The sequence below is a fragment of the Lathyrus oleraceus genome, chromosome 5 (assembly GCF_024323335.1).
Source record: "Lathyrus oleraceus cultivar Zhongwan6 chromosome 5, CAAS_Psat_ZW6_1.0, whole genome shotgun sequence".
NCBI lineage: Eukaryota > Viridiplantae > Streptophyta > Magnoliopsida > Fabales > Fabaceae > Lathyrus > Lathyrus oleraceus.
The window spans coordinates 246060985-246080044 of record NC_066583.1 but is presented as its reverse complement, the minus strand read 5'-3'; the positions used below and the strand labels follow the sequence as shown (position 1 = coordinate 246080044).

The window sequence follows — 19060 nt, the reverse complement described above, 5'->3', positions numbered from 1 at the left end:
ACATTGAATAACTCAAATGGTAAATTTCAAATGTACATTTATTTATTTTGAGATAGTTTAGGGGTATTCACAATTTAACAAATTTAAATTTATAAGAGTATTAAATGAAAATTAACTATTTGTCTATCTGCAAGATGTTGCTTTGGTCTTGAAGAACATGTCGATGATACTGCTATGATAAAAAAAATCCAGGATCTTGACACATGTTATATGAGTGATATATGCTAAACAACTAATTCCATAACTGTGCAAGCAAGCATAGTTAAACTGTATTGTAAATGTTTATCATGATTTGTAGTTCTCTTTACTTTTGCATTAGTATAAATCCAAAACAGTAAAAAAGAAAGATATATTTTTCAGAGAGAACTCTCCCATTTTGAGCATAAGGTCAACTTTACTTTTTGAAGTATCTGCAATTATTTTTCCATTTTTGTGAAGGAAATAACAGTTTGGATTGTAGACACCATTGTCTGCTACAAGATCATAATATCCTGTTATAATCTTGTTGCAGAGAACTCTGCAGAACCATTATGGTATGACAGTACTTGTTTTCCAAATGCTGTAAACTACCACAAGACAAAAATACACAACAAAACAGGCTTCAACCACGTTGCTTGCACAAAAGTACCAACACTATCTTCCTTGTAGGAACTGTCCACTTTTTCATGACCCTTCATGACCAAAGCATTTTCTCTGCATGCAACCGTATATCATATCATGTATTTTTAACCAATATTTTGTATATATAGTTTACATTGGTTTTACTTTTCATTTTCATTCTATCTTCACGATTGTAGTTATAGACGAAGGAGTGAGAGTGAAAATGTACAAGACACAGCTGCAACAGCTGTGTCAACAGAAAAGGTGGAGTTTGCCAAAATATTCCGCCATGAATGATGGTCCTCAACACAAGCCAAGCTATAAGGCTTCTGTTCTTGTCAACGATGTCATTTTTACTTCTTCTGATACTTTCAGTTCATCAAAAGAAGCTCAAAACCAAGCTGCTATGAGAGCTTTTCTTAACTTCACTTCTCCTTCATCTGGTACTCTACTTCTTTCTCTTTCCAAGTTTGCTTTGTTTCCTTAAAAAGATGTTTATTTATTAAATCTTGCTTTGGAAATTATATGATGATCTTGTAGTTGAAACGTTTGGTATTTCTGATAAGTGATATATTTTTCATAAAAAGTGATTTATTTATGATAAACAAACACAAAATAGCTTTTATGGCTGTAAAAGATAAAAGGTTATACTTTTTGTATTCTTGCTTGGGAGATCATTGTGGTCTTGTAGTTGACACATTTTTGGTGTTTTGAAATGAGCTTTTCTGTTTGAGCTTCATATAAAAACATAGGGGATTGGGAGTTACCAATATTAATTTATTAATTATTATAATTATTTATGAGATTTATTTTATGGTTGAGAGTGATCATTTTAATCATTTGTTATCAGAAGAGTTTTTTGAATTTACAAACTGTTTGATCCGCAGAGATGATTATATGTGTCTTGGTGGTATGAAAAGGTTCATGATGTTTCATAATAGACAAAACTGAATCATGTCATTGAATCAAGCATAATTTTCTGAAGTTTAAAAACACTTTTGTTAGAAAGTTTTTATTGTATATTTTCCATTTACAATCACATCAGCTTCACATGGTAGCTATATTCATACAATTTTACTCTAATGTTTGTGGTTCATAATTTCCATCTAGGCTCTTCAACGCCCACTAAGGAAGTTGGAGCTGCCAAACCTCAAGAGACTCCGGTTATAATGGCCGGTAAACAATTTCTTCCACTTTACTCACTAATGTGTCTGCAAATCTCTGAAAATTTTGTTACTATTCTTTTCTATTTAAACATTATATTTAACAAAAGTAATGAACTCATTCTTTCAGAGACGGATCGTTTGTGCAAACATCAGTTGCAAAACTATGCTCGAAAGAACAATCTCGATCAACCTGTTTTTACAATTATAACTGAGGGGCTACCTAATGTCATTCGCTATAAGGCTACTGTTGTTATTGGTGGGACATCATTCGACAGCCCAACATTTTTTAACACTATAAAAGACGCAGAACATGCTGCCGCCAAAGTTGCTTTGAAGGAATTGCCAATTTCAGCTGACTTGTTTAAGAAGGCAAGTATCCTTTTAGTTTCTGATGTGATTTCAATACATTTTTTAGATAGTTTTTGATCATCAAATTGATAATTAGATTTTGGATGTTTTATAACATATTTCTGAGCTAATGTTGGCAAAAAACTCAAACTTGTGTTACAAAAGACATTTAGATGTTAGTAAATAATGATCTGATTTATCAGTAATAGAATGTCCACTTAGCTTATCTACATGGATATGATTATGATATTATGATATGTTCATAAATTCTTTTCAACTTATTTTTATAACTTATATGAAAAAAGTTTGACTTTATTCAGTTTTTATTATAGAAATACCTTATCTATATTTTTATACCTTCTGCAGTAAGTGCTTAATCAAACAGTTTATCCAAACAGGATCTAATAGGATATTAATGGTGTTTGGAGGTCAAACTTATTCAAGTTTACTTGTATGTTCATGGTGTATCTGCATTAATATAGTTCTAACTGGATTTTTATTTTGTATTCTATTTATTCAGGATGAATCTTGTCCAGCCAAGAGTTTACTGCTTGAACTAACACAGAGAGAAGGTTTTTCGAAACCAACATATAAAACTACGGACTCTGGTTCTAATCATATGCCAACTTTTTTCTCAACTGTGGAAGTAGATGGTGTTGAGTTTCATGGAAAGGCATCTAGATCCATAAAACAGGCCGAACATGATGCTGCCAAGATTGCTTACATTGCCCTAAAAGAGTGTAAGTTCATTCATTTGACTTTGCTTTCATTCATACCAATCACAAACAAGTTTGGCCTCTATTATTACATCGATACAACAAATAATTAGAGAAAATAAAAGTAGTTGAATATAATCATAGGTTTTAGTGTCAAGTCAGTGTCCAACACAACACTAAACACACTTTAAATCTGATGTTCTGTGCTATGTCGATGCAAAATATAGCCGAATATTCGTTAATGCAGATTATTATTTATGAATATGATCATGATTTGATAATATTATCGTCTTGCACAGGTGGACTTCATACGTATGCTTCTTTTTCTTCCTCTACCAAAAAAAACACGACACTACAAGCAAGTCGTACATCAGACGTTGCTAAATCCAAACAGATCCTCAACTCGAACGGTTTGTCTATTCATCTTCATCCAAAAACATATCTTACTTATCAATAATTTTTTCGGAATCATCACATGAAACCATTGAAGATGTTAATGACTTTGTGTTTATTCTAACAGATCAACATTTGAATCAGGAGATATTACACACTGATACCAAAGTCAACAATGGCAAATATAATGGAACTTTTCCACTGCCTCCTAACAAAAAAACAAAGATAACCAACATGTGCCCTTCATCTTCACATGATAAACCTCCTCCTGTATTGATTTCCGAGTCGAACAAGGGAAAGACTTCAAATACAAGTTACTTACTTGGTAACAGGTTCAAGGTGTACACAAGTTTTCCAAATATTAAATTTCCTGAGGGGATTACAATTGTGCCTATTGGCGAAGACAAATGGGTTGCAGCGTGCTTGGAATGTCAAAATGACAAAGACGTTTGATTCTGGTTAAAAAGTTTCATGTATGACTTTGGTTTCAAGTAGTAGAAGACAAGATGTTGAATCTATGTTGTGATTTGGCTTCAAGTTAAACTCTATGACTTATTTAAATGTTGTTTATGTTTGAATTCAGTTTCAAGAGCGACAAAAGTTAAACTCCATTATAAAACAAATATGATTTATATGCAAGCCATCAAAACTTTACTAAACCATCTTATTTAAAAGGAATATTTTTAATGGACTCAAACATTTTATAAATGAATCGAAACAACATCATGTAGAACGATTGACTGAATTTATTGATTATGGACAAAGCGTGGATAAGAAAAATAAGATAAATCATTTATGTTTATAAGGTTGACATATGCACAAATGCAAGATAAATCATCCAAAGGGTTATGTTTATGACATGATGAGAAATTTAGTCTTGGACAACCACAGAAAAAATTACGGTCGTTGTCAATAGATAATCAGAGAATAATACTGTAAAAATTGTTACAACACATAATATACTCTCAACAAATCCATATCCCTAATACATCTACACCTTCCAAAGCAAAAACACTTGTGCTCTTGGAATGAAGAACTTGAATTCTATATACAGCCTTGGACTCCCTATCCCTTCACAAAACTAAGCGATGTCTTCAAAGAACTTGTATCCTATATATAGCCTTAGATTTTCTTTTCATTCACAAAATTAAATAATGTGAGACTTCTTCAATATGTATATTTTCAAAACCAATCCCAACAATCTCCACTTTGATTGAAAATAATACATTAACTTTCAATCTCTTCACCGATAATCATACTTCATCATAAAGAGTATCAACATGTATATTTTCAAGCAATCTCAACAATCTCTATCTTGATTGAAAATAATACATCAACATTCATTGTCATCACCGACAAACATACACCATCATAAAAAGTATAGTCACTTGAAACTACATTACTCCAAGAATTTTCATATTGTCTTCACCGACAATTGTATTTTTAAAAACTATCGTACTCTCTCATGAAGAATATATTTCACTTGAAGAGAAACCACTTCAAGAGTTTCACATTGTCATCACCGACAATCATATACTTTATCATGAAAAATAAATTTCACTTGAAGTTAAATCACTCAAAGAATTTCACATTTCAAAAACTAAGTTGAAAATTTATGGTGCAACTTCCTTGTTGGCATGAAGCTCTTCAACCACCAGCATAATCTTTCACCTTGTGTAATCTTGATTGTATCAACAAATATTTGACTTGAACTTTCCACAAGTTAAAAAAATTCTTCAATCAATTTTCTCTAGGCCAAACTTTACAAAGAAATCTGTGACTGCAACTATCAATAACTCTTTTACAACACTAGCCTTCTTTTCTGATGTGGAAGATCAAACAAAACTGTAATCATAGAGCATACTAAGAACACTTATCCTCAGATTGAACCAGGTGCACTGATACCAATTATTGGAAAAACAAACAAACAAAGCATAGAGAAAAAAGAGGAGCACGATCACAACACAAGAAAATAACGTGAAAACTCTAAAACCGGAGAAAAAATCACGACAGTTGTCAATAGACAATAAGAGAATAACATTATGTGGAAATTGTTATAACACATGATATACCATCAACTAACTCAGACCCCCAGTACACCCACATCCTCCAAAACAAATATTTAATTACATCTCATACCACTCTAGTATAAGACTAATATAAAAGGATAAGAGAACGAAGAAAGTCAAATATAAGCTTAAAGTGTTTTTGACTGGTGCATATTGGAATGAAGAACTTGAATCCTATATATAGTCTTGGACTTCCTCTTCCTTCACAAAACCAAGCTATGTAGGACTTCAAAAAACTTGTATCATATATATAACTTTGAACTATCTCATCATTCATAAAATTAAGCGATGTGAGATTTCTTAAAGATATATGTTTTCTACCAATCCCAACAATCTTCACATTGATTGAAAATAAAACATTAATTTTCATTGTGTTCACCGATAATCATATTCCATCGTAAAGAGTATTAACATATATATTTTCAACCAATCCCAACACCGTTAAGGATAAAATCCATCAATTAACATCTTATTAATGGATGGATAATTCATCCAAAAAGTTAATTTAAATATATTTACTAATTTTTTTTATTAAAAATGTTATTTATAAAAAAAATTATAGATATTTTACGTTTTCAAAAATAAAAAAATGATTTTTTTTTTAAATTTGATGAAATTTTTATTTTCATTTTTGAAAAAAAATCCTTTTTTATTTTCAAAAAAAATCAATTTTTTTATAATTGAAAAAATCATTATTTTTCAAAAAATAGATTTTTTGCATTAAAAAAAAATCAATTTTTCAGCTCCCGCAGATAGTAGAAGAATGCTTCACCGTTCCCGCAAATACTTTAGTTCTTATGCATCTATAAAAAAAAGAGTTGAAGAAAAATAAACAGAAAAATTCAAAGGCGTTGTTCACCTAATTGGTGCAATTTTTCCAAGATTTATGGGAGCTAAGATTGTCAAAGAAGCGTGGAACACGTTGCAGGATGAGTTTCAAGGAAGCAACAAGGTACATGCCGTTAAACTTCAATCTCTAAGGAGATATTTTAAACTATTGAAGATGAAAATTATTGAGAAAATTATAATTACTATACCCCTAAAGTTTGACCCAATCGTTGTCACGATTGAGGAAACCAAATATTTATCCACTCTATTAGTGACTGAACTAGTGAGCTCTCTTCAAGCATATGAGTAAAGTCTGTTAGAATTAAATCAATTCAATATACATGCACAACATATTATGACATATATTTTATGTGGAATCAAAATAGTCATACAAGCATGTATACAATTATAGGATCGATAAATTGATTATAAAATACATAAATCCATTGAGAAAATTGTCTTTGACGATAATCCTAGAAAACCCAGAAGTTGATTTGTGGTTCTTCCTCAATCGGTACTCCTTATGTCTCAAATTCTCTTCAGATGGAGAGAAGAGATAATTTGCTTATGTACTGTATATTGGGGACCATAGCCTATATAGTATATATATAGTGTGATGACCAATTAGGGTTCCTATTATTCTCAAATGGGTCATCTTGACATCCACTCATATTTAAACCCATACCCAATTATTTAATTAATTAAATAATTTTTAAATAAAATCTAATTAGCCTTTTAACTTTATTTGATCACTTAATTATTTAAAGCACTTAATTGATAAAAGAACTTATATATATATATATATATATATATATATATATATATATATATATATATATATATATATATATATATATATATGGGCATATAATATTCGTTGGGATATTAAAATAATATATATATAAATATTCCAACAATCTTTCACTTGGGAGATATATCTTAATAATTATATCACAGTTCTTTAGGCGCGCATTTGAATGCTATTTATCCTTAGATTTTAACTTTTCAATCTGGTCCATCTCATACATCAATAATGGGACCATCACGGCTGTAGTCACTAACGTATAACGTGACCGAACCCTAACGACCACCACATCAACATACTTGATGACATAAATCGATATGGATGAGTGACATGGAAATTTTATGCAATGTGATCTCTAAATCATGCATATTTACAACTTGTCCTACTGGAGTCTTTAGTGAGATCAAACTGAAGTTCCTTAGGTGCAATTCAAAAAAATTTAATATTTGCACATAACAAAAAAACCTTGATACTGTTATAACAATAGTACCTCATAAGTTTTAATTTTCTGTAGAAAATTAAACATAACATAAAGTTTGTACCAAAACAAAACCAAAACATGGAACATAGAAAAATGAGGAAAAAACTCCCACTAATCAAAGGCAATCTCAAAACCAAGACCCATGTGAACAGCATGCCCATGAAAAGCCTTAGGTGTCAATCCTTTGATTAGTGGGTCAGCTATCATTAAGTCCGTCCCTATATGTTCTATCAATATTTTTTCTCCTGAACTCTTTCTTTCACAACAAGATACTTGATATCAATAAATTTTGATTTTGTAGAACTCATATTATTGTTGGAGTAGAGTACAACTGCACTATTGTCACAATAAATCTTCAAGGGCCTTTCAATGCTCCTAACAATATGTAGGCTTGTGACAAAATTCCACAGCCAGATTACACGATTTGATGCCTCAAAGCAAGCCACAAACTCTGTTGCCATGGTAGAGGGAGCCACTAAAGTCTGTTTGGAAGACTTCCAGGAGACGGTTTCTCCAGCCAAGAGAAAGATGTAACCAGATGTGGAACGTCTGCTATTCGGGCATCCTGCAAAATATGAGTCAGAATACCCAATGATCTCCAAGTTATCTAACTTTCGATAAGTGAGCATGAAGTTTTTTGTTCTCTTCAGGTAGCGTATTACACACTCTACTGCTATCCAGTGCTGCAAACCAGGGTTGCTTAGATATCTGCCAAGAACTCCTACAATGAATGCTAAGTCGGGACGGGTGCAAACTTGAGCATACATAAGACTTCCCACAACTGAAGCATATGGAACCTTATGCATCTCTTCCTTTTCAAGATCCGTAGTGGGGAACTGTTTGAGACAAAACTTGTCTCCTTTAGCAATATGCGTGTCTTCTGGTTTACTGTCTCTCATGGAGAATCTATCAAGAACTGTATGAATGTAGCTCCTTTGTGACAATCCTAAAATACCTCGAGAACGGTCTCTAAGTATTTGAACTCCTAAGACAAAGGAGGCGTTCCCAAGATCTTTCATCTCAAATTTATTTGTGAGAAATCTTTTGGTTTCGTGCAATGAGCCTATATTGTTGCTTGCCAAAAGGATATCATCTACATATAGTACCAAGAAAACAAATTTACTCCCACTGAACTTTCGGTATACACAATTATCAACTGGATTAGCCTCAAAACCAAATGAGGATATTACTTGCTGAAATTTGTAATACCATTGACGGGAAGCCTATTTAAGGCCATATATGGATTTAATGAGTTTTCAAACCATAGACTTTGGGTCTCCTGATACAAATTTTTATGGTTGCACCATGTATATTATCTCTTCAATGTTTCCTTTTAGAAACACGGTCTTTACATCCATCTGATGCAACTCTAAATCAAAATGAGCTACCAATTCCATCATGATCCTAAGAGAGTCTTTCGAAGAAACTGGAGAAAAAGTCTCTTTATAATCAATTTCTTCCTTTTTAGTAAAGCCTTTTGCGACAAGACGAGCTTTATATCTCTCAATGTTACCCTTTGAATCCCTTTTGGTTTTAAATATCCATTTGCAACCAATGGGTTTCTTTCCTTCAGGTAATTTAATTAGATCCCAAACATTATTGTCATCCATCGACTTCATCTCATCCTTCATAGCATCAACCCACTTAAGAGAGTTTGGACTCCGCATAGCTTGACTAAAGTTGATAGGATCTTCCTCAGTCAAACCAATGCCATCCTCACGTTCCTGAAGAAATACAACATAATCATCTGTAATTGCACTCTTTCTCTCTCTAGTGGATCTTCTTAATGGTGGTTCTTGAGGTTGTTGAATTTGAACTATAGGTGGTGCTTGGGGGAAGAAACTAAGTATTGTCTTATTCTTGAGGGATGTTAGGAATAACATCATTGTTTATTTTAGGATCTATTTCTGGAACAAAGATAGGTATAAAAACTTGATGATTGTGAGAAATAGTTTCTTCATCAAAGATAACACTCCTTATGCTTCCTTCCTCTCCAAACTCTACATCCTCAAGGAAGCTTGCATTTCCCGTTTCAAATATTGTTCTAGTGATGGGATTGTAAAACTTGTAGGTTCATCGTATCCAATAAAATAACAACTAATTGTCTTTGCATCCAACTTACCTTCATGAGGCCTCAGCTGGACATCCCCAAATGTGTAAGTGTCTAATGCTAGGATTTTTCCCAGTCCAGAGCTCATAAGGGGTTTTAGATACTACTTTACTAGGTACTCTATTAAGGATATAAACCACGGTCTTTAATGCTTCTCCCCAAAATGACTCTGGAAGTGAAACATGACTAATCGTACTCCTTACCATGTCCTTAAGAGTCCGGTTTCGTCGTTCTGTAACTCTATTTATGTTGGATTTTCCCGGCATTGTGTATTGCAGAACAATTCCATACTCATTAAGAAAAAGCACAAAGGGCCCTGGAGGTTGTTCCCTTGATTCATCATATCGACCATAGTATTCACCACCACGGTCAGATGTGACAACTTTTATTTTTTTTCCAAGTTGAAGTCTGACTTCAACTTTGAATGACTTGAACACGTCCAAAGATTGAGATTTCTCATGAATCAAATACAAGTATCCATACCTCGAGTAATCATCTATGAACGTAATAAAATACCATTGTCCATTCCAAGAACCTGTAGGGAAAGGACCACATATATCGGTATGAATTAGTTCTAAGACATCCTTAGCTCTTTCAGCATGGAGATTCCTCTTGCTTGTTTGCTTACCTTTAATACATTGAATGCATACTTGAAAGTCCGACAAATCAAGGGATCTAAGAACACCTTCCAACATAAGCCTCTTAATTCTTTGTTTAGATATATGTCCTAATCGCTTATGCCATAAAGTGGCGGAATTCTCATTTAATTTTCATTTTGTACCACGTGACTCTATTTGCGTTATTTTGTTATAAGAACATTTAATATCAAGCATATAAAGATTATCATTCAAAGCACCGTAACAAACAACATTTGAATCATATGAAAGGCTAAATTTATTATTTCCAAACGAACAAGTATAACCTGATTTGTCAAAAATAGAAGTAGAAATTAAATTTCGTCTAATAGACGGTGCAACAAAAGTCTCAATCAAATCCAAATGAAAACCGGTCTTTAATAATAATCTAAAAGTCCCTATAGCCTCTACTGCAACTTTATTTCCATCACCCACATAGATGAATCTTTCAGCATCATTTGATGGACGACTCCACAGGAAATCATGCATGGACATACTAATGTGTAGTAGCACCAGAATCTATCCACCAAGTATCCTTAGGCACATAAACTAAATTAATTTCAGAACAAACAAAAGTGAGAAAATTACCCTTCTTTTCATGCCATGCAGCATACTTGGAACACTCATTCTTCATGTGTCCATCATTTTTTCAAAAGAAGCAAGTGGTGTCCTTAGGTTGTTCCTTTGCCTTCTTATTTTGAGAAAAATGTCCCGCAAGTTTCTTCCTTTTATTCTGAGAACTGGTAGCCAAGTGAGCACTTTCAGTCTTATCTATCTTTAGCCTCTCTTCCTCCCGCACACAGTGAGATATGAGCTCATTGAGATACCATTTGTCCTTCTGAGTATTGTAACTCACTTTGAATTTCCCAAAGTATGCCGGGAGAGAGATCAAAACCAAGTGCACAATCAAATCTTCAGGAAGTTCTAACTTCAATGCCTTGAGTTTTGATGCGAGATTGGACATCTCCATGATCTATTCCCTTATGTTCCCTTTGCCTTTATAGACCATTGAAATGAATTTGGACAAGGTACTACTTGTCTCAGCCTTATAATTTTTAGCAAAGAATTGTTCCACAATTTCAAGGAACTTCTTGGCGCTTTCACTCTCACTAATCGAGCTCTTAATCATTTCAGGTATGGATCTTTTGATCATCATGAGGCACATTCGGTTAGATCGCTCCCATTTTTCTATTTTAGTTTCATTTGGATTCTCAGCAGTGGCGGTGAGACGCTCCTCCCTACTGCAGAGAATCCAAATGAAACTAAAATAGAAAAATGGGACTTATCATTCAAAGAATCAAATTACATATATGCTATGACACTTAAAGTTCATCCCACTCAGACTCTTAGAAAAAAGGCACGTAAAAGTGTCTAAATTACATATATGCTATGACACTTTTACGATATCTGTATTAGAACTTTATGGGAGTTCAATACTATTCATATTTTAATTGGATTAATATCATTCAGAAAATTAGAATTCCAGCAATTTTAATTCAGACATAAACCCCAAATACGAGAAGAGGAGATGACCAATCTTAAACCCTAACTGATTAGCAATATGGTGCAATCTAGGTTCATTCATAGAACCATACAAAATAAAAGATTTTTGGGGATTCACTATTTGACCCGAAGAAGTAGCATAATTAGATAAAAGGCTAATAATAGAATTAAGGGTAATGCTAACTTGTGTTCCAAGGGCACATGTTAAGAAACCCACAAATAGAAAATCTGTATTGAATAAATAAATAAAATTATTAATTATAAATTTCTAATAAATTTAATATACAATTTCCAAAAATTTATTTCTATATTTATCTCTTAACTTGTACCCTTGGGGCACAAGTTAGCATTACCCTAGAATTAATAGTGCGTGTATCTCCCCTACAAAAAATCATGACATCATCAACAAACAAACAACAGAAGGCACTTCAAGACCTCTAGGGCCAGGGATAAGCTTAATCCTTTTCTGATTGATCAGGTTTGTTAAACTCCTACTAAGAACTTCCTCAGCTATACAAAAAAGAAAAGGGGATAGGGGATAGCCCTGTCTCACCCCTTTACCACATTTAAAGAATACATGCATCTTTCCGTTGAATGAAACATAGATCTTGGAAGAATTGAGGATGGTCCATATCTAATTAGTAAATATATCGTTGAAATCAAATTGCTTTAGGACTTGCATAAAAAATAGCCAATTAATATAATCAAAAGCTTTTTTTATTTCTACTTTCATGACCAAATTACCACCATTGGACTTCTTGTGCATCAAGTTGACGACCTCAGAAGTAAGCTTTATACAATCTTTAATGCATCTCCCTTTAATAAAACCTTTTTGCTCTTTGGAAATGATGGTTCGCATAATGTGAGCTAACCTATCTGCAATAACCTTAGAAATGATTTAAAATTTAAAATTAGCTAAAGCAATATGTCTAAAACGATAATTAGAATCAACATTAGAAGTTTTAGGAATGATAATCAAAGTATTAGAATTATAGTTAGGCATAATCCAAGAGAAAATGAAATACTCAATCGCATGAGAGCCAAGAATCTTTGATGGTTTCCTGGCTAATGAGATTGGGAATGCTATCTTTGATGAGATCAGTATCAACACTTGTTCCCCCAGAAGAGGATAAAAGATTATTGAAATACTCAATCGCATGAGAGCCAAGAATCTCTTGATCAGACATGAGTTCCCCATCAAATAAGAGCAGAAATAGTATTAATATAATTCTTTATCTTGGCAACCTTGTGGAAATATTTAGTGTTTCTGTCCCCATCCAAATGCCAATTGACTTTAGCTTTTTCTTTCCAAAATAAATGCTCTTTATGAAGGGCATCCTCAAGTGTGGTCATACAAAGCTTTTCCTCATATCTAAAAGCTTCAGTGTAACCATCAACCTGAATCAAGCCCCGTAAAATGTTCAACTTCTCCTCTTTATCATTAACTAATTGATGAATATTACACAAAAATGTATTTGTTCCAAATTCTAAGATTATTCTTGAGCAACTTGAGCTTTTCATAAAGGACAAACATAGGGCAACCTGAAACTTTAATCTTCCAAGAGGTTTTGACAATATCTAAACAAAGAGGGTTACATATGTTCAAATTTAAATTGAGAAGCAATAAAAACAGAATAAATATTGAAATTAAGCATAAAAGGGAAATGATCAGATCTTACTTTAGTTAAAGAGCGACAAGAAGTTTGATTGAAATAAGATATCCATTCCATATTGAAGATAGCTCTATCCAATATCTTAAGAGTGCTAGTTGTACCCACCTCCTGTTAGACCAGGTTTAGTAGGCTCCAATTGTAGGCAAATGAAGTAAATCATTCAAGTTGGTCCAGTCATGGAAATCCTGGATATGAAGTCTGGCCGGAGAGGAAATTCCAAGGTGTTCATGAGCTCATATCACCACATTAAAATCTCCGAAAATGTTCCAAGGAATTTTGTGATTAGAGATTATAGAAGAAATCTCTTGCCAAAGTAACCTCCTTCTAAGATAGCTAGTGGAAGCATAAAGACCAATCAACCCAATATTTTATTACCTAAGATAGAAGTAAAAGCAATATGTTGCTCACCAATAGATAAAATAACAAGATCTAAAGCACACTTACAAAAGCACCATAAGTTAGGAAGATTATTAGGCCTGTAGTTAACAGAAATGAGCTTCAAGCCAAATTTGGAAAACCAATTTTGTGGGAAGTTAGCATAGTCCATCCAATGTTTGGATATATAGAGGAAATCAGGATTGTTTTAACGATCAATCTTCTAAGCGCCAATTTAGTAGGGTAATTGGTCAAACCTTTGGAGTTCCAATAGATGCAAATCATCTCAAAGGTACATCATGGCCAACCTTTGATCTAGTAATGTATCCCCTTGGCAATTTCAATTTTATGTTCTGCTTTTTACCTCTGATCAAAGTGAATCCAGGAGGTTCTAGGGGAGAATCATTCAGTTAAGTATGATCCCTTTCCTCCTCGCTCTAATTATCCTCTAAAGCTTCCCGAGACTCTTTAAGGAATTTCTAATTTCTGTATGAATCGTTGATATGTGAATTCTCAATGGAGTCGGTCTCGTCTACAATGATTTGAGTCACATCAACATACTCCTTACCTACAATGCTGGGGCGCCAATACTCCTGTGCCAGACCAAACAATCGAACCCAGACTTGGGAAGTGGAAGATCGCTGAAGATGAAGGTTGAAATCCTTGGACCAAGGAAGGAGCTTGAGAGTGTTAGGCGAAAGGTTCCATCCGCCATTGAACTGAGCATCCACGATGGAGAACGAAAATGAAGAAGAATGGGGGTAAATCGCACCGTTTAGGTCAATGGTGATTGAAAAATCGCCAGAGCATTTTTTCAGTTGAACCTTCTAATTGTCATAGATGTTATTTGAGTTTAAGTCTAAAAATTCTCAGGTTGATTATTCTTTTGCTAAAAATATCTCTAATAGGTATGTTAAATCTAAATTCTCCCTCTATCGTTGATATGAAAAACAAAATTGTCCATTTTTGGGTTAAATTCTTATAAGAAACAATTTCATATTTACATTTATTTATTGTGAGAGAATATTAAGGATGGAGTTAGAAGTAATTAGTTTAGGGTATTCATAAAAAAAATTAAATTTATACGACTATTAAATGAAATTTACTATTTTTCTATCTTCAAGATGTGATTTTTTTTTACTGCTTTGCTGTATTTTTCAAAATTTATTCTCAATATACCCTATTCTGAAAATTAATTCTCAGAATACCCTAGTTTGTAGGGTCCTCTCGCCCAACGGATGAACGAGTTGCTGAATGTGTGAATTGTCTAGTATTGACTCGCCCATTGGTTGGACGAGTCCTGCCACCACTTTTTTGCCATGCATGAACTCGGCCAGTGGATGGCCGAGTGAATGAAGTGATTTTATTTTTTATTTTTTAAATTAGTTTAATAGATTTAATTAATTAATATTGTTTTTAAATAATATAGTTATCACCCATGACTTTTATTGACCGAGGAATTGCTTTGTGTTTGTAGTGTCTCGGTCAATGATTGGTCGAGTATTCATGTATTAATTTTCTATAAATAGCAGGAGTTGTAGTAATTCAGATCACACATCAAATTATTTTGGTAAGAATGTCTGTTTGGGGTCTTGTGTTTTATGGACAAGACAAAATAATCAGTGTTTGCCTAGATCCGCAATGGAATTTCAGAACACTGATTGTAACCATCCACACTGGCTTTCGACAATTGGGCGGACGTCGTATGAAGGTGAGAAAAGTAGAGTATCGTTGTCCATACATAACATTGACTGATGCAAGCCCTGATGGTACGTACATGTATTACCTGAATCATATAGAAAATGATGAAGATGTTCAGTATATGTTTTCGGCACATAGTGATGAAGTTAACAGAGGAGTTGAAGGTCCACTTGTGTTGGTTATTGTTGTTGATTAGTTAGTTAATAAGCTCTATGAATTTAAGTTGTTGTGATTGTACTTTGTAACCAGAAGCCTTTGATTATGAAATGTATTCCATAATGTTTATTTCCCAAAGACATTATTAATACACAAGGGTTGATATATAGTACATGCATAATAGTTGATAATAAAAAAAACAACATAATCATCTAGAGGGTCCTACAACATTTGGACATTTTCTACGCACATGTTCTATTTAGCAGCAAATCTCACACCTTCTCTTTTCCTTTTCAATATTGTCCATTTCGGTTCTAATCCGGGTGCTGTTTGGGCGTCCTTTCTTCCTCCTTCTCATAGAGTCATCGTGACAAAGAGTAAATCCTTCATATTATGGCCAATTCTCTTCATGGGGAAATCCTAGGAAACTCTCCTTATAGACATTGAAGACGTTAAGAATTTTGAACACGTCTGGTATGTGAATGGAGTAGTCCTGGCGTATACTCGAACATGCTGCGATTACATGGGAGCAAGGTAAGTGAAATGCCTGAAAATTTCCCACAATCGCAGTGTTGTTTCCTAAGATCAATGCAGAGTGTACCGGTTGGTCGACCACCATTCTGATTAATTTTTTCATGGACTATAAAATAGAATCTCTCGCGATCAAATTGCATGACGTTATGTGTGTTAGCTTTACTGACTTCCTCAGCCATCCCCTTGTTGCAGTTATCAGTGAAAACTTGCCTAGAGGCTAACATTTTTGTCCATTGATGGCCTCTTTTACCAAATAGTGATCCTAATCGATAGTACGTAGATTTGACCAATGCAGTGATTGAAAGATTTCAGGTTTTTTTAGTACAAAGTTCATTGCTTCTACCAGATTAGTTGTCATGTGACTCCAACGTTGCCCTCTGTCAAATGCCCTTGCCCACGTATACATGGTCGAAACGCCCCAAAAAGACGATGGAAGAGCCTTTGGTCACCCAATTGTGATCCATCATTCAAAATCACATGCAAGGATTGCAATTCTATAATAGTTCCTGGAAGATATATTTTCATTACCAATATCCACTACGGCAGATCGTTGTAAGATGTCTCCCAATTTCCATACAGCGACTCAATTGTCTTACACTTTGCAATCCATGCCTTTTTGTACGATATTATATACCTGTATTTTTCTACAATATGAGTGATGATCACCTTCACCGGAAGAGAAGCGTCACGATTAACAAGCTCCATTATGCTCTTACTAATCATTTATGAATTGAGTTTTCTACGGTCTTGTGACATAGAAGTGGTTGTGCATGTATGAGGCCCACCAACTTACCAACTTTCCACTTTGAGTTCCCCTTACGCAAAGAAACCCTGCATTTGAATTTGCATGCAGATCTTTTACATTTGATAACGTAACATACATTGTCAGATTTAGTCACTGAATAATCTAGACTACGTTTTATATGCTATTGTTGCAACATAACAACACACGCTTCCTTATTTTCAAACTCCGTGCCATCCTCTATTTCGTCAACATTGTGAATTGGTGTGAAACTCCCCAAAACAGAGATTGGTTCAGCATCATCCAAACTTATATTTTGCATGTGAACAGGTGGATTGTACAAACTAATCGGTTGAGCTCTTACTGCCATAGTAGGTGTTTCGATGATATCTTCATTGCCATCATCATCGCTAGCACCAAATATATCTTCAAATCGGACCTCTTCTTGATCATCCTCACTATTGTCGCCAACCTCTTCATTCGGTATGAAAGGTTCATTATTTTGAGTCAGTTCTTCGTCAAAGGTTTGACTCATTCCGTACAGGTGTGACTGTATGGATTACGTTGGATATGTTTCAAGATTTTCAAGTAGACGAACACATCTCAATGGTGAGTAATTGAGAAAATGTTATATGACATTGAAACATTGACTTGACATCTTCGTCATTCTCAATAGGTGTCATTACGTAAAAGAAGATATCACCGTCTCCATTAATTAATGGATGGCGATAAATAATTTCTTCAACGCAACTTTGTAACTTTTTTTCAATTCGATCTTTTAGATGATGGAAGTCAGAATTGATGTGGATTTTGAATAAATGCACATTTGTATTGTTAAATGAGAATCCCTCATTAACATCTATGAAAATAGACCCGTTAGAATGGATAGACACAACTAAATTTCTTTGAGCCATTTGGATATAGATATGAATGAAGGAGAGTTGGAATGTTGACAAAGAATACTATTAAAGACCTACTTTATAGTCAAAAAATGATTTCCAAGGATACAAAATCCTAAACCCTAACTCGGCCATTGATTGGACGGCTAAAAAGGCTGACAAGCATAGCTCTCCCTTTTGTTGGACGAGACAACACACGTGTAGACATAACTCGTCCATTGGTTGGACGAGTCAAAATGGTTGCAGGCCTAGCTCGACCATTCATTGGGCATGTCAGAACGCATGTAGATTTTGTAGTGCACCGTCTCATCAACCAGGGAATCATTGAAGGGAATACTCAACACAGTTTTTTGCATGCATGCAGTGTTGTGTTCAATCAACCTGCACTTTTATCATCAATTGTTTTAATATTTTTCCAACCCTATAAATTAGCCTTTCATCATCAAATAATTTTCATCAAATCTTTTCAACCTTCAAACAAATTCTTCAAATCTTTGCAGTGTCGAAATTTTTCTTCAATTTCATATCTATAAAATGTCTTTGTTGTGGACGGGAGAATCACACTGTGGAACAACAACGAACATTGCCGAATATGTAAGTCTACGTATTCATTACTTTTTTTAAAATTCAGCTTCTCATCACAAAAAATATTCATTATCATTTTTATTTGAATTTCAGGAAGACACTAGGTTCTGGGTCCATCCCCATACTTACATTCAACCAAGTGCGTTTATAATACCGTATTTAGAACTAGCGGGTTTTGCTAATGTAGCAAAGATAGAAAGTTTAAAAATAGACTCTAAACTAGTTGTTGCTTTATTAGAGTGATGGAGACCCGAGACACATACTTTTCATTTACCAACGGGTGAATGTACTATCACACTGGAGAATATGAGTATGTTACTCGGTCTCCGAATTAACGGTAAACCTATTAATGGCCCAACAAATGTAACTAACGATGTTTACATGGAGAATTTAGGCGTCAAACCGCACGCTTCAGATAAAAATGAGGCTTCTGTCAAAATTGTTTGGTTAAAAGCTCTGAAATTCTAGTTAACAGACTATCGATGTCACACAGGGTGTTATGACATCCAATTCTGCGCAGACAGGAATGTATGCAACAGGTAAGTGTAAGTGCAGTAAATAACACAAGAAATTGTTTACCCAGTTCGGTGACAAACACACCTACGTCTGGGGGCTACCAAGCCAGGGAGGAAATCCACTATTAGTAGTATTAATTCAGACCTTAAACCAACTATTTAATCCTATCACTTAATACCTACCCAATGCAATTTCAATCTTAAACTAAGACCAGAGTTCCTACTC

The 19060-nt window shown here is 34.0% G+C and overlaps 2 protein-coding genes across 2 annotated transcripts in view; both read left to right on the top strand.

The window, feature by feature from the left end:
- Positions 1-204: 204 nt before the first annotated feature.
- The window catches only part of LOC127079998 (double-stranded RNA-binding protein 1), a 32046-nt gene continuing 13190 nt past the window's right edge, over positions 205-19060 (top strand). The window contains exon 1 of the mRNA XM_051020338.1: positions 205-624. The gene's annotated coding sequence lies outside the window, so the exon portion shown is untranslated. The remainder of the gene's footprint in view (positions 625-19060) is intronic.
- On the top strand, positions 622-3801 carry LOC127083499 (double-stranded RNA-binding protein 1). Its single transcript, XM_051023803.1, has 6 exons — positions 622-1043; positions 1711-1776; positions 1894-2135; positions 2635-2854; positions 3130-3240; positions 3351-3801. Exons 1-6 carry the CDS (start codon positions 698-700, stop codon positions 3674-3676), a joined length of 1311 nt encoding a protein of 436 aa, XP_050879760.1. The 5' UTR covers positions 622-697; the 3' UTR covers positions 3677-3801.